Source organism: Melanostigma gelatinosum, assembly GCF_949748355.1.
Source record: "Melanostigma gelatinosum genome assembly, chromosome: 8".
Lineage (NCBI taxonomy): Eukaryota > Metazoa > Chordata > Actinopteri > Perciformes > Zoarcidae > Melanostigma > Melanostigma gelatinosum.
Genome location: NC_136641.1, coordinates 22,919,438 through 22,935,465, shown reverse-complemented (window position 1 = coordinate 22,935,465; position 16,028 = coordinate 22,919,438). Strand labels below are relative to the sequence as shown.

The following is a 16,028-nucleotide window of genomic DNA, read 5'->3' as shown; positions in this document are numbered from 1 at the left end:
GACTGTGACCAAGTCATTTGCTCAAGTTCTGTATTTATACATATAGTAAGTGATCTGTATACATCCTCAACCACGGCTGTGGAGTAACAAACTGTGGTAATAATACTGCAGAAGCCAAAAGATACTTTTTGTTGTCGAATCCAAATACGAGTTGGAAGTTTAAGTATTCAACAGCGGTCCTTACCCACGTTTGAAGCTCGCACTTAGTATGGATCCCCACTGCTCTTTGTTTAGAGCCAAATGCCAAACATGAACTTTTAAAAAATGAAATAACTAAGGTCAGACTTATTCTGGGAATGTGGCGGTTTTCAGCAACCTGGAAGGTTGTTGCAGGTTTTGTCATCACGTCTGATACAACCTGCATATTATTTATCTTTGTATTACTGTATTTGTAGTTTTTCCACCTTTGAGTGACAGCTCAATAAAGTGTTTTATTATCACAGATCTAGGGTCGAAAACAAAAGAAGTACACAGTAAAAAGTACAATATGTACCTCTGAGATGTTTTTCTAGTTTGACATATAGTTGACTTCAGGTCTGGTTTGTATTCTGCTGTCTGAAACGAGGTCTCGTTTAAGTGAGTAACAGCGTCCCCAAAATCCCGTCTGTGGCCAGAATATATATTACACCCGTAGTGCTGAAAACTACCATAGAGAATGAATGGAGAACGCTAAGAGAGTTAAGCTCCGCTGCTGAAACCGTGAGACGTTTCTTAAGAAGAGGATTCATTACATCTACTTTGAAACACTGCGGAACATGGTTATAATCTTATCATTGAATAAGTTCATGAAGTCATTACGACTGAGGTCTGTCGCAATACACGGCCCAACAGAGGTAGTACTGTCTGTCTGCGGTACAGGATATCAAACTCGGTGTTGAACCCATCAACACCGAGTTTCCGTAGTGTAGTGGTTATCACGTTCGCCTAACACGCGAAAGGTCCCCGGTTCGAGACCGGGCGGAAACAGTTTTTGATTTTCAAAAGAAGTCAAGATATATTAATGGCGAAAAAACAACGAGCTAAAATTCAAATAAATCATTGGGTTGTCCAGTAGCATGTTTGGATACACTACCCAGTATTTAACACCTTCGTTGAGTACATTGGCACGCTGTAGTCAGTGACTTTATTTATTTTCTTAACTGTATTAAGTACATTCAGCATGTAACCAAGATTATTTTCTGTAGTCCCAATTTACAGATGTTCCATTAACGCCTCGCAAGTGGGCGAAGCTTGAGCCCGGAAACTCCCCAGAGACAGAAACCTGCAAAGAGAAACTTGCTTTTTATCAATCTTATCAAACTATATTTGTAGCGAATAGTTAAGATGGTTTCTGCGTGCACATCGTTAACGGTGTCTGAATGTTAAATAAACTAGATAGTTTATAATCGGTTCTTGAACGCATCACTTTCACAGCGTTTCCGTAGTGTAGTGGTTATCACGTTCGCCTCACACGCGAAAGGTCCCCGGTTCGAAACCGGGCGGAAACACATATTGTTTTTTTTTTTAATCTCCAGAAAACACTGTGAGAGCTACGAAGCAGATACAACGTGAATGAGCTCTTACAAATTATCCAGCGACAAAAATGGTGCTTGGCGCGAGCCGTCCTCGCTCCTCCACGGGGTGATAGGAGAGAGACCCATGTTGCCAGGAAGGCGGCGCCTTATCCTGGCCACTGGCCCAGGTGTCTCCCGTTACGTTTCAGATCAGCCATTTTGCGCTTCGTGCACGCACCCTCATCATGGAAAAGACACGAAGAAATGCATATGATGCGGCTTTCAAGTTAAAAGTGATCCGTCTGGCTGTCAAAGAAGGAAATAGAGCTGCTGCACGTACGCTCGGCATCAATGAATCGATGGTGAGACACTGGAGACGGCAGCATGAAGAACTGACTCGCTGCAAAAAGATGACAAAAGCTGTGGATGTTACCGGAATTTATTTAATTAAAAGTTTAAAAAAATCTTTCCTGTAACATCTTGCCGCGTTAATATCTCATGTTTCAACGGGGACACCTGTGGCTTGTAGACAAGTGCGGCTTATTTATGTACAATTTCTTTTTTCTTTAAAAAATTTGCAGGTGCGGCCTATATATAGGTGCGCTCTATAGTTGGTAAATTACGGTAAATTATAGTATTTATTCTAATGTAATAATCATATTTATACTAGTTATATTAGTTTGGTGAGTTAGTGGTCAGTTCCTCTCTGCGATCCATCTTTCCCTCTCAGCCTCATAACAGTCAGACTGTGTGAAGTCTCCCCAGGTCTTCTCTGTCACCGTGTCCTGGTCCTTGTATGCAGTAGATGTTGCTGTGCACATGAGGGCTGCTGGGGCCCTGCTTCAGAGGCTGGTGACAGAAGCTGCACCGCTGAATGTTTTTCTGTTTTCTTCTTTAGGTTACTGAGATATTTACGGCTATTAAGAACCCTGAAGACCCGCTACGACCTCCACATGGTAGGACTAACTTTAAACAATGTTTATACTGAACATCAAAAACTACAGGCACGACTCAGTCAGTACAATCTTTAGATATGACTCATAATACTGCAGTCTTGGGATGTATTTCCTCCAAAAAATATTTATAATTTTAATATTTATAATAAGAAAAAAGCTCTGAGCTAATGAAACCATACTGAAGAAGTATTACTTCTAGTATCTCAGGAGTGGATATTGTCACAAACCGGGCCGAACGGCCATGACAAAAAAGGGAGACGCATTCAATGAAGCAGTTGATTAATTATTTATTAAGTTTAAAGTAATATAAAAGACAAACATAAACTAACAGTGACATGTAAAGTCAGTCATTTCAGCAGAGTAAGTGAGTGGGTGCGTGTAAAGTGTATATGCAGTGTTGTATTGTGTAGAACCAAACCAAAGTGGGTGTCTCAGGAAGGAGCGAGAGACCAACTGAGAATCCAGAGGGTTTTTATACTGGGTGCTCTGGCACACAGGGCCAGTGTTGCTTATGGCCTCAGGTGCTTCCACTCTGCCTGACGACCCTCTGCCACACCCACCTCCACACCTGCAACTTTGGAACTTAGAAATGCAAGGCAGTCATTCTTCTCTGACATCATAACCAAAAACAAGAACAATACACGCGCCTTATTTGCTACCGTCGACAGGCTAACAAACCCTCCAGTGTCGGTAGCTGCTGAGGCATCTCACGCATTTATCTTCAGCAGACTGGACTACTGTAACGGTGTGTTTACAGGTCTCTGTAAGAAGTCCGTCAGAAAGCTGCAGCTGATTCAGAACGCTGCAGCTCGAGTCCTCACTAAGACCAGGAGGGTGGATCACATCACTCCAGTTCTGAGGTCTTTGCACTGGCTTCCTGTCCAACAAAGAATTGACTTTAAAATCCTGCTGTTGGTTTACAAAGCACTGAATGGTTTAGGGCCAAAATACATCTCTGATCTGCTGCTACCTTACGAACCATCCCGACCCCTCAGGTCGTCTGGGACCGGTCTACTTTCTGTTCCCAGAGTCAGAACTAAACATGGAGAAGCAGCGTTCAGTTGTTCTGCTCCACATATCTGGAACAAAGTCCCAGAAAGCTGCAGGTCTGCTGAGACCCTCAGCTCATTTAAATCAAGATTGAAGACCTTTCTGTTTCCTGCTGCCTTTAATTGAACCACATTCAATTAATATATTGATCAATTTCCTGCATTTCTGCATTTTACTGCTGTATTTTATTTCTTACACTGTTTAAAAAAAATATGTTTTAATGCAATGAATGTTCTTAATTGTTTTTAAATCTCCTTTTCTTTTGCCTTATGTTTTGATGCTTTTAATGGTTTTATGTGAAGCACTTTGAATTACCTTGTTGTTGAAATGTGCTGTACAAATAAACTTGCCTTGCCTTGCCTTGCAAGGAAGGCAGCCAAACGAACAGGCAGAGAGGGTCGTCACAAGATAGATGAAAACAAACTCGATACATTTCCACTTTACTTGAGTATTTATTGAATAACTTTAATACATTTTCAGATTTCATATTAAAACTAAATAAAGTAAAAATGATCATGTATTATAGATTAAACTAAAAGCAATAAATAAAGTCATTAAAACCATCTCCATCTTCACCAGCTGCAACATTAAAGTAAGAAGACATTAATAAAGCTGGAACTAGTTTTAACTACTTTATACACAGAATATTTAGGCTGTATGCTGCTTAATAATACATCATAGTTTATTAGTTGATTTGAAGAAGTTACATATACTGGAAATACTCACGTAAAGTAGGCTACAAGTACTTCAAAATTATACTTAAGTACGAGAGTAAATGTACTCAAGTATGCAAGTAATGCTTGAGATTCGTTATCCATGTTGAAATGAATCACTGGTAGCCCTGGCTGTTTGGTTTCCTCCGGGAAAGGGTCACGTGATATGTGCGTGACGGATCAGGGAAGGACACGTCGTGACTGTTAAGAACCAATCAAGTAGCGAACGCGGGTGTGGGCACCATCGTTTCCAAACTCCTCCGTTTTCGGTGCTCGAAAACGCCGGCATATAGTGTGGACGCTCAGTGTGGACGTAGCAAATCATGCGTCCATAAATGGAAACGTAGTAGTGTGGACGTGGCTTTAGGCCACTCCTCCGTTGCCATTAGTGACATTCCAGCACTTCTAAAACAAAAGAGGATAAATTCTTTTAAATTTTGCTCTCAAAAATGACGCATTCACCTTGAAAACGTACACAATGTTTCTCATCAATGATAAAATATATGAGTACTTTTGGTATTTTGATGCTAATACTACTCTCACTTAACTTAACTTGTAACAATTGTGACTTTGTGGTTTTACTATTGTTAAAGGATTTCTCATATTAAGAGATGGTTTCAGGTCGGTTCTGATGCTGAGCTTTTGTTTCATGTTTCATTTTACAAATCAGTCAGAAAGGTTTTTGTAACATTTCTTTTCTCCTGCTGCTTATAGAGTGAAATAAAGATGTTAACGTGCAGCTGATGGTGATGATTTCAATCACTGAATAAAACACAGGTCGGATGAGAGCGTTTGATTTGTTGAACGTAATTTAAATGAAGCGCTCCCCGTGTTTTGTGTCTCCGAGGCTCTCTAGTCCAGAGTGTAGATGTTCTCCTGGACTGGTCTCCTCATCCGGATCTCATAGATGATGTGAGGAGGCTCTTCAGAGGAGAAGCTGGAGGAGAGAGTCAGAGGTTCTGTCACATAGTGGCACTTCAACAAACATTGACCGAGAATAAGTATTATTGTTATCATAAATATTATTATTATATGTATTATTATTATTATTATATGTATTATTATTATATGTATCATATGTATTATTAGTATTATTATTATATGTATTATTATTATATGTATCATATGTATTATTATTATTAGTATTATAATTATACCTATTCCAAGCATAAGTATTATTATTATTGTAAGTATTATTATTTTATGTATTGTTATTAATATTATATGTATTATTATTAATATTATACCTATTCCAATAATAGGTATTATTATTATTGTATGTATTGTTATTATATATATTCCCATATTTTGGGATTCATCAGAGGCCACCATTTTAACGATAATTATAATTTCAGAAATATGTATTTTTTGTAAAACTGCCAATATTTGAAATCTATGCGGTTGATTTGTTGCCTCAAATATGATCAGAAGTGAATTAAATGCTAAGATACGAAATTGATAAATAAAAAATATCATAAAAAAAAAATACCGTTGTTCGGACCGAGACACCGTCCTTCGGACTACGAGAACAAAAACTCGAGCTGCCGTCGTTGAGTCATGCTGAAGCTCCGGTTAGCATCATCGCTAGGCTAACGTTAGCGGTTAGCGGCCTATAGCCAATCAGAGACAGAGTACAGGGTCGGGTCTTCCCGCACACTTGCAGAGTGATCACCTCTTCACATTCTGGTAATACTGGTCATTCATTCTTTTAATTTGTTAAAAACAAAAATCTCACACATTGGACCTTTTTCAGTAAAATATCTGAATACTTTTTGCTTCTTTAACTTCTTAAATCTTTCCCCGTCTCCTTTCCGTTAGTCTCACTGTCTTGGTCGACTTTTTGCTGCGATGCTCCTAAACTTTCCCACAATGCATCGCTTGTCATTACCTCGCCAACATGTAAGATGGCGGTATTTAACAGCTCGTGTTTAACTCACCATCCGGTTTCTAAGGCTCGTCTGTATATTCCACCTGGAGAAGGAAACGAGATCTGAGTGTGTTTCATATTTCGTTTGAAACAAAAGCACATAAATAACAAATATTCTTTGTTATTTTGTATAAATCTCGTGGTGTGGAGACTTCCACTGAAGGAACGGAAGAGAAAACGTACGTTTGAAGGCCAGGAAGAGGAAAACCGCCCCCAAGATGAACAACACACTGAGGGAGAGAGAGAGGACGGGAACGTTGATCTGGAGAGAGAGAGACGGCAGAGAGTCCTCCACCTGGCAGAAGAGAGAGAGAGAGAATTTAAAGTTCCTTAAATATCAAACTACAAATGTGATGCTATTTATGTCCAATATGATGAATAAGATTTAAAGCCATCAGGAGAGCAAGATGCTGTAAAAGTAAAAATGGGAAAATTTGCTAAATGAACATCATGCTGTATTGAAGAAGACTTGAGATTGAGACCATAAACTCATGTTAATGGTTAGGTAAGGTAATAAATCAAGAGAGAAGTAGAGTAATTTTCTCATAGACTTCGATACAACCAGAGGAGTCGCCCACTGGTGGACACTAGAGACACACGGTGGGGGGGGGGGGGGGGGGGGGGGGTGTCGTGGTTACTCACTGTGACTGTGTCGGAGCGCAGCAGGGTGGAGTTCCTCCTCAGAAGGTCCAGCTGAGACGACAACAGCGTTTTCCAGTTTACTGCATCGAGATAGACGCAAAATAAACTCACGATTTGTGCTTTTATTACCGCTGAGTGGACGGAAACTCAGTGAATCTGCAACTTATCTAAAGAGCTCTCCAAGCAATCAAAGTTTGATTTACACTCAGTGAGAATTGTAAGTCGGTTTAAAATGTGTACAAAAGTTAGCCCGGTACGACCGTCACCGTTGCAACATTCACATCAAAAATGGCCGCCGCTCTGACCATCTTGCTGTATTGATTTGAATGGGAAATGTCCGTTCTCCTCTGATCATATTTCTACGGTGGAACGTTCGGGGTCTCTGGGACCAGCAGGCAGATCTGTGGCTCACCTGTGGAGGCCGACGGCTCCGTGACTCGACTGGTCGTTGGAGGAGGAGAACTGGTGACCGGAGCTGATGAGGAAAAAGAACAGATTAATACTTCCTAATACACTTTCAATGTTCAGTAATGGAGGACAAACTCACCTTTGACCACTCTCAGGTTCATGATCACCTTCTTGTCGTTGAAGATCCCATCCACGTCCACCCTGCAGCAGTACGGCCCGCTATCCTTCCGCCTCACGTTCAGGATGTCCAGGTCCATCTGTCCGTCCAGGACGTCCCCCGTCAGCCGGTAACGTTCCGCCACCTGCAGCATCGGGGGGGGGGGGGGGTGGTCAGTGTTAGATCATCCTCACTTTGATGATCCAGGATCATTAAAACTGGGTCCACTCTTGGGTGTGAACCACAGACCGTATATAAGAAGTGGACGTCGTCGTCACTCATTGGTTTGTGGACTGACGTGTTGAAGCCTTAAGTTCGCCGTGTTGTTTTAAGTGAAGCAGTGAACAGGAAGTGACCATATCTGGACTGAGGAGGAGTGACGTAGAGACGCCGTATACTTCTCTGGTAGAGACCTGTCAATCACTGTGTAGCCCCGCCCTAAAGCATCCCCTGCTTTATGGTCTGTTTGACTCTAAAATGGACCATAATGTACCAAATGAACATCATGCTGTATTGAAGAATACGTGAAACTAGAGATTGAGACCATAAACTCGTGTTTACAATGTTTACTGAGGTAATAAATCAAGAGAGAAGTAGAGTCATTTTCTCATAGACTTCTATACAACCAGAGAAGTCGCCCCCTGGATCTGTTGGTTCTCCTGACCTTCGAGACGACGCCGTGCTCGTCGGTCTGCACCAGGATGTTGTTGCACCAGAAGGTCCCGCAGCCGCGGCCCCAGCAGACCCGACTCAGACCGAAACGCTTCACAGAGTACTGACAGGACAGAGAGGCCACGCCCCCTTCCGCCACTTTAAAGCCGCAAACAGACGAAAAATGTCCGCCTGCAGCACAAACATACACACAGTGTGAACGATGGAAATATTAACTTTATATTTATATTCAAGCAGTAAATATATTCACTTTATATTTATATACAAGCAGTAAATACATTCACCATATATTTATATTCAAGCAGTAAATATATTCACTTCATATTTATATTCAAGCAGTAAATATATTCACTTTATATTTATATACAAGCAGTAAACGTCCCGTTTGTTATAACAGCAGTGGTGGAAGAAGCACTGATATAATTTTTAAAAGTACAATTACCACAGAGTAAAAGTGCTTTGTTACAGTAAAAGTACTAACGCTGCACATTACGAATACTCTTTTACAGTAAAATGAATGATGTTAAACAGTAAAAATACATGGTTACAGTAAAATAACTAATAACACACTTTCAAAATACTCTGTTCCAGTAAAAGTACTAATGTCATACAGTAAAAATACTCTGTTACACCGTTACAGTAAACATTGAGGAATGACGTCATAATGACGTGCAAAAATCTAATAAAAATAAATACAGTGCAGTAAAAAATACAACATTTCCCTCTGAGATGTAATGGAGTAGATGTAGCATGAAAAGAAAAGACTCAAGCAAAGTACAAGTACCTCAAATTTGTAATTAAGTAGAGTAAATATACTTAGTTACACTCCACCACTGTTGTGTTGTGATGTCAGCAGTTTGTTTCACCTGACAGGACGAAGAGGAAGATGATGAAGGTCTGAGGCATTCGACAGGGGCGAGTCGAGACGGCGGCCATCGCGCGCGTGTGTGTGTGTGTGTGTTCATTGTCCAGTTAAACCACAACACAGTGCGTCTCTGTGACGGAGCTGAGGGAAGGGCCAGAGACACACTGTGTGTTTGTGTGACGTCTCGATGATGAAGTCTTCATTGATTCATTCAATAAGTCATTAATGTTTCATTTCAATGTGTCTATTTTTTGTGGGAGGAAGCCTGGAAAATATTTGATCTGTCCAGTTCTGTTTCTGTTCATAAACACAATGACATGTTATCTACAGTCGCTCACTCTCCAGGATGGCAATGCCACTGAAGAAAAGTTAACATAAACCATAGGGGCCTAGTTAGTTAGCTAGCTTGACCAGCTCCAGAGCTGGCCACTTAGTTAGCATTTCCAGAGCTGGCTAGTAAGCTGGTTAGCTTAACCATCTCCAGATCCAACATCTGGCATGACAATCTTCATAGCTTGCTACTTAGCTCGCTGGCTCAACCATCTCCAGAGCTGGCTAGTCTCCGGAGCTCTCTTTTTAGCGAGGTGGTCTCCTAGCGTAAGGCAGAGGGGCCGTACACCAACTGTTGGGCTTATTTTCTGTAACCAGTGTAGCATTAAAGCATGGAGGGATTAGCATGGTAGCTAGCTAACTTGCTGGCCGCTAAACGAGTAAAACTTAACGCTTCCACACACTCTTGTCACAGCGTAGAAAAGCACACTGCTATCGCCAGATGACAACTTTGTTTGGATCGTTTCCTGTAACCAGTGTAGCAGTAATGCATGGTGGAACTACACAGGAAGTAGATGTATAAGTTTAAGAGGCTGGTTGGATGTGAGTCCAGCCGCAATCGCCTCGACACTTTTCCAGAACTTGTCTGTTGTTGTTTTGTTTTCAAATGTAAGCTAACTAAACGTACTAATGTAAATAATCCATCAAGCATTTTGAATGCTATTTTGTTGTGCAAAAACATGCACTACATCTGTAACTTTGAGAGGCTTTTGGACAGAAATGTTTCCTAGTTTGCAGTTGACTACTTAGCTTATCCTTATATTTATCCATTAGACTTTTAAGGTTTTAAATTAAGTGTGTCTTTTTGCTGATGAATAAAAAGAGAAACTGAAATTAGGAGCATGAACAGACTGTTGGAGGGAAATACTGGACTACAAACAGACTTTGTATCTGTAACACACAAACACACACACTGTTAGATCCTGGGATACTTCTGGCCCGATACGGGGCTACTTACTGACTCAGCTCTCTATTAAAAGATCGTCGAGCTGGTGTTCTTGCGAGGGAACTCGCCTGGCTCTTCTAACTGCCGTTACTCCCGACGTCTACCCTGCTTCCTCCGGTCTGAGTGCACTCGGTCGAGGGGCCACCCTGACCCCGGGCGCTCCTACCAGTCGCGTCGGTTATGGCAGCTTCCCTCTTATGGATCCGTGCTCTTGGTAAATGCCAGGTTAGGTTTTAACGGCTAGGATTACTTCTTTCTAAAACCGTAAGGGGTTGTTAAGTGGATTCGGTCTCTAGGATAACCTTTCAGAACTCAGTTGTTAGACATACAATGGCTTTAACTTTTTACTGCCACGAGGAACTTTTTACTACTTGAGCAAATGAATGCACTTGAGAAATTTACTTTAAATGCAGATTAGATATTTATTGCAGGTTATATTTAGTTAGTTTGCAAGGGTTAAAGCTACAGCTCACATAAAATGTCACTACACTTGATTCGTTACTTTAATTTTCTTCTCAGGTTATACTCATTAGTTTTAGTTGCCGAGACGGCTCGGTTGGAGCTGGATGTTCAATGGTGCGATGAAAAGGTTATTTTGGAGTTGTTAGGAGCGAAGGTCTGGCCAGACCCTCGGTCCTCCTGCTCTGCAGCAGAGTCCGTTCAACTGTCCTCAAAACTCAGTACAAAGTCTTTCTCGGGCTGCTGCGTCTTCTCCGTTGTCCAGTTGGTAAAGGCGAGCAGGGGGGAGAGGTGATTCTCCGTCTTTCAATTTTTGTCCACGAACGGCGGTCTTCTTTCCGTGAACAGAGACGAAGTCCTCGGACGCGGCTGTCGAACGAGGTCCAGTGTTTCTCCATGGATGGCTCGGTCGGCGTCCCATCGTGAATTCCCAGTTTGCCGTTTGCAAGTCACTTCTTTTATAACACTTTTGGGCTGTCAGCCCCCTCCTGTTCAATACATGATCTCATCCACCCCACCCTCTGGAAAGGGCGTTGGGTTCGAACATGTCCGGACATGTCCAGGCTTCATCCTGTATCATGCCTCTATGACTCATCTCTTGCGACAGTCTTTTCCTATTTTCTGCCAAGTCATCCTGACAAAACACTTTTATCGCAGCTCCGGTTACACAGGACATTTGTTAAACACTTATTACAATTGTTAAATCACTCTACTTAGTACACATTTGCTTATAAAATGATTATTGATCTCATCCTTCATCATTATTGTGCTTTGTGTCTTTTCTTCTCAACCATCATTATTTCCCCATCCCTTGAACCAAACACCCTGCTTACTTCCTCTTTCTCCGTACTTTCTACACTCAGACTGCACTATACTCAGATACACTTATTATTATTATCAGGTTTACATTTGTTAAATCACTCTATGTATTAAACATTTGTTATGTAACGATCATACACTTTATCTTTCGATTACACTTTAACTATTGATTTCTGAGTATATGCTTTTTATATCCTGACCTTCCCCTGATCGTGTATGCATGTTTTCGAGGCAGCTCTGTTGGGCTCAACTCTTCTTGACAACACAAACACACACACTGACCCTGGCTGTGTGGAGAACTCGCAGAAACGCAGAGGACTCATTCGCACCAAATATTTCAGTTTTTTACCCTCATACGTCTCTGTTTCTCCACCAAACTGTCAAACCTGAGAGGCTTTTATTTTGAAAAAACAGGCACAGTAAAATAGTAGTGAGTATTACAGTTTGTACAGAGTGCTACCATGTAGGAGGAAATGGGTGTGGTTTATTTTCCGCTGTAAATAAAAGGACTTCACTTCTCTAAAAGTCAGAGGACAGTGAGCCGGTAGACTTGTGTCACCTGATCATGATTCACCAAAACAACAAGAGAGGACACAACTTCCATGAAGCTAAAAAACAGCACTTGAAGCTGGAGGATTTGAAAGAGACTCCAAGATTGACGAACCAATACCTCTTCAAAGAAAACATCCCGCCGTACCCTCATCCAGAGTTCCATGTGTGTCGTCTGAAACACGACACGGACAAAACGGGATTATGTGGCATCAGGAGGGACGAGGGCTTCAAGAACCTGGGCAAAGACTCTCTGCTGTGGTACAGTCTGGACATGGGACCTGAAGAGATTACGTCAGCTGAGAGGAAGCTCCTGGAGACCAACTACCCGGACCTGACGGAGGAGGAGAAGACCCAGAGGCAGGGAAGCTTCCTGGGGAAGTTCGCCACCTCTCCGGCCTTCAAGAGGACATCCAGGCTGGGCTCGTACCGCTTCACCTTCCCCCTGGAAGAGGTGCTGAAGGCCTACAGCGAGCAGGTACAGAGGGTCTCAAACATCTCATGATCAAAAAGGTCTTATCCAGAAGAGTTCTAAACACATCCTATCAATACATTCTATATGAATTTCTTATTATTATTGTCTTTGAACACAGTTATCTGATGTAATGGAGAGTTTTCCCTGTGCTTGTACATTTCTACTGTGACTTAGTTTATGCACCTTACTCACTAACGAAACTATGGGCCTTTCTCAATATGCGTACTTCTCTGTACTTGTGAACTTGTGGACTTTTGAAACGGCATCAGTCTCAGCTCAAGTAGGTTTCATTTCAAAGTTCACATCAAGCCAAGCACGGACCAAATGCCAGGATGTGGCTCCGCCTATTTTACCGGGTATGCATCGGAGGTGACTTGTCTGTACTTGGGACAGCCAAATATCCCAGAATGCATTTTGCACCAGCAACAGGAAACAATGGCGGAGGAGAAAACACACAACTGGAAGTTGAAACTTTCGAAATACTACTGTTGTTAAGTCACAGAAAGTAATTTTAGGATGTTATCAGGCGAGAAGTTAGTTGTTTAAGCATCAAATCTGTGGTCGGTTTGTCAAGATTCAGCCGACTTAAAAATCTGCTCCGACGATTTCGGAGATGTGAGGTGTTGCTAACGGGACCGGCAGTAAACCAGCACCGGGGGCTCAGCGCTCATGTTACCCGCCTAGAACTGCCTGATCTCGGCAGTAAACCCCGCCAGCACCGGGGGCTCAGCGCTCACGGTGCACGCCTAGAACAGCCTGATCTCGGCGAGTCTTTTTGAAACTCGCCGCTGGTATTGACGTCTCTGTAGCGTTTTCCTCGTCAGCAAAGAGTACATCAATATGTATGTACATATATATATGTACATACATATATATACATACAATTACAATTATATATACATATATAATTACAATTATATATATAATACACTTACATAATAATATACAGTGCCTTACATAAGTATTCATCCCCCTTGGATGTTTCATCCTTTTGTTGCTTTTATACATGAAATCATGGTCAATATAATTTGGCTTTTTGACAAGAATTTGCAAAAAAAAACCTCTTTAATATCAAAGTGAAAACTGATTTTTACAAAATAGTGTAAATTAATTAAAAATATATAAGGTAAAGTCAAGATTGCATAAGTATTCACCCCCTTCAGGTCCGTATTTATGAAATGTACCTTTGGCTGCACAGCACTGAGTGTGTGTGTGTGTGTGGGGGGGGGGGGGGGTGTGGGGGTGTGTGTGGATGTGTCTCACTCAGGCTGGCACATCGGGACACTAAGATTTTTCTCTATTCTTCTTCGAAACAGCTCAAGCTCTGTCAGGTTACTCAAGGATCAGGCGTGAACAGCTCTTCTCAAGTCCAGCCACACATTTTCGATTGGATTGAGGTCTGGGCTTTGACTTGGCCACTCCAGAACATTCACCTTGTGGTCTTTGAACCATTCTGTGTAGCGTGTGCTGTATGCTTGGGCTCGTTGTCTTGCTGGAGAATAAATCTTCTCCCAAGTCGTAGTTCTCTTGTAGACTGAGTCAGATTATCCTCCAAGATTTGGAGATATCGTTCTACATTCATGTTCCCCTCTACCTTTACAAGCCTTCCAGGGCCTGCTGCTGAGAAGCATCCCCAGAGCATTTATTCATTCAATTTATTTAAAAGGGACCATGTACAGTTTAAACATAAATGTCTCCATTCGATGCACTGTACCAGATTGTGGCTTCAGCTAATTTGCATCTACAGTCCCTCATATGCAAATTAGCACGATGCTGCAACCACCATGCTTCACGGTGCACCATGGTGCGTTTGTGCTGATGTGCAGTGTTTGGTGTTCACCAAACATAGCATCTGGTCTGATGGCCAAAAAGCTAAATTTTTGTCTCATCAGACCAAAGAACCTTCTTCCAGTTGACCTTGGAGTCTCCCACATGCCTTTGGTGGATTCTTTCTACAGTGTCTTTCTCTTTGCCACTCGTCCATCAAAACCTTTTTCATTTTCGACAGATTTGCTCTGGTGAGCTGCCCGTCATGCGGATGTATACGACCCACCTGTACAAACAGGAAGTGATGTATGCCGTGCTGGTCCACAGTCCGGCCAATCAGGAGAAGTTCTCAGAATATCCTTTGCTGCCCGACGACCCAAAGGCTGTCTGTGCTTATAAAGATGGCTGTTTCATCTGGAGGTCTGAGGCCATGTGTGCGACACATAAGTGAGTATTAACTACAGACACTGAACTATCCTACTGTTATTACAGACACTGAACTAACCACAGACACTCAACTGTCCTACTGTTATTACAGACACTGAACTAACCACAGACACTAGACTGTCCTACTGTTATTACAGAACCTGACAAACCACAGACACTCAACTGTCCTACTGTTATTACAGACACTGAACTAATCACAGACACTGAACTACCCTACTGTTATTACAGAACCTGAACTAACCACAGACACTGAACTACCCTACTGTTATTAGAGAAACTGAACTAACCACAGACACTAGACTGTCCTACTGTTATTACAGAACCTGGATGTTCTGGTTTCCAGTTCTCTCTCTCTCTCTCTATAGATTCCAGAGCTGCAGTAATATTTGGCTGATAGATGAAATTCGTAAAAGGTTTCAAATGTTTTTTTGTCTCTGTTTGTTTTCGTCAGCTATGAGTTGGTCCTGAGACGTGATGAAAAGCAGCTGGCAGCTGAGCCTGTGTATAACTTTCCTCCGTTTTATGTGTGGGATAATGTCGCTGTCGCTCTGCATGTGGACGACCAGGTACTTTCTCCACTTCTTCCTACTCTTAACAGACAGTCCCATCCTCTTTTTAGTCTTTGTTGTTTCTTCTTATCTGTCTGGATCCACTTGAGTCGGGATGTCCCAAATGGATCTGCAGGTTCTGGGCAGATACATGCATTTAGACTTAAACTTAAAGAAGGTGAAGTTTATTGATGACGGACTCAAAACATTTTAAGGGTCAGTTTGATTTTATTTTTACAGCTTTTCTCAGAACTTCAATGTTTTATTCCTGCTGAAAATATTCACCAGTCGTCTTAGAATATTTATTGAGTTCCACTGTAAATATATAATATGAGTAAATTACCCTCCTGTCATTTTATTTTGTTCTTTTTCTGCATTAGGTGCTGAACTTTGATGTTGACCGACTGAGAGAGAACCTCAAGTTCTGCGAAGCAGAAAAGGTTGGACTGATACACAGTGTGAGATTTGAAGACTTCCCAGAAGCAGAAGAGGCTGTTAAAAGATTGTGGCCCGACAATCCGTCACCACTGGAGAAAGACCCACAATAATTAACTGTCAAATACAACAGAATAAAGAAATATATTGAAATCAGAGTCTGTACTGTTCTTTTTATAGGAAATGTGAGACTATTCACTTAGGTAGGTGTGTATGAATTATGGAATATTATGTATATATAATATATATATTTATATATATATGTTTATTGTATATATTTGTATGTATATCTATATATATAATAAGAAATAATATATATGTGAGAAAAATAGTTTTTTTCGGCAAACTTCTTTTGTTTAATTTCACCCGT

The 16,028-nt window shown here is 41.5% G+C and overlaps 2 protein-coding genes across 2 annotated transcripts; one reads left to right on the top strand and one right to left on the bottom strand.

Annotated features, from left to right (window-relative positions):
• Window positions 1-3,958: 3,958 nt before the first annotated feature.
• timd4 (T cell immunoglobulin and mucin domain containing 4) lies at window positions 3,959-8,976 on the bottom strand. The gene is made up of 8 exons (XM_079274274.1): window positions 8,885-8,976; window positions 8,011-8,189; window positions 7,329-7,491; window positions 7,194-7,256; window positions 6,782-6,861; window positions 6,323-6,434; window positions 6,150-6,183; window positions 3,959-5,149 (listed from the first exon to the last, which is right to left on the bottom strand). The coding sequence occupies exons 1-8, from the start codon at window positions 8,952-8,954 to the stop codon at window positions 5,065-5,067; spliced, it is 786 nt and encodes a 261-aa protein (XP_079130400.1). The 5' UTR covers window positions 8,955-8,976; the 3' UTR covers window positions 3,959-5,064.
• A 3,003-nt stretch (window positions 8,977-11,979) lies between these two features.
• On the top strand, window positions 11,980-15,786 carry LOC306781603 (uncharacterized protein). Its single transcript, XM_079274532.1, has 4 exons — window positions 11,980-12,464; window positions 14,470-14,675; window positions 15,127-15,241; window positions 15,604-15,786. Exons 1-4 carry the CDS (start codon window positions 12,003-12,005, stop codon window positions 15,769-15,771), a joined length of 951 nt encoding a protein of 316 aa, XP_079130658.1. The 5' UTR covers window positions 11,980-12,002; the 3' UTR covers window positions 15,772-15,786.
• The last annotated feature ends 242 nt before the right edge of the window (window positions 15,787-16,028 follow it).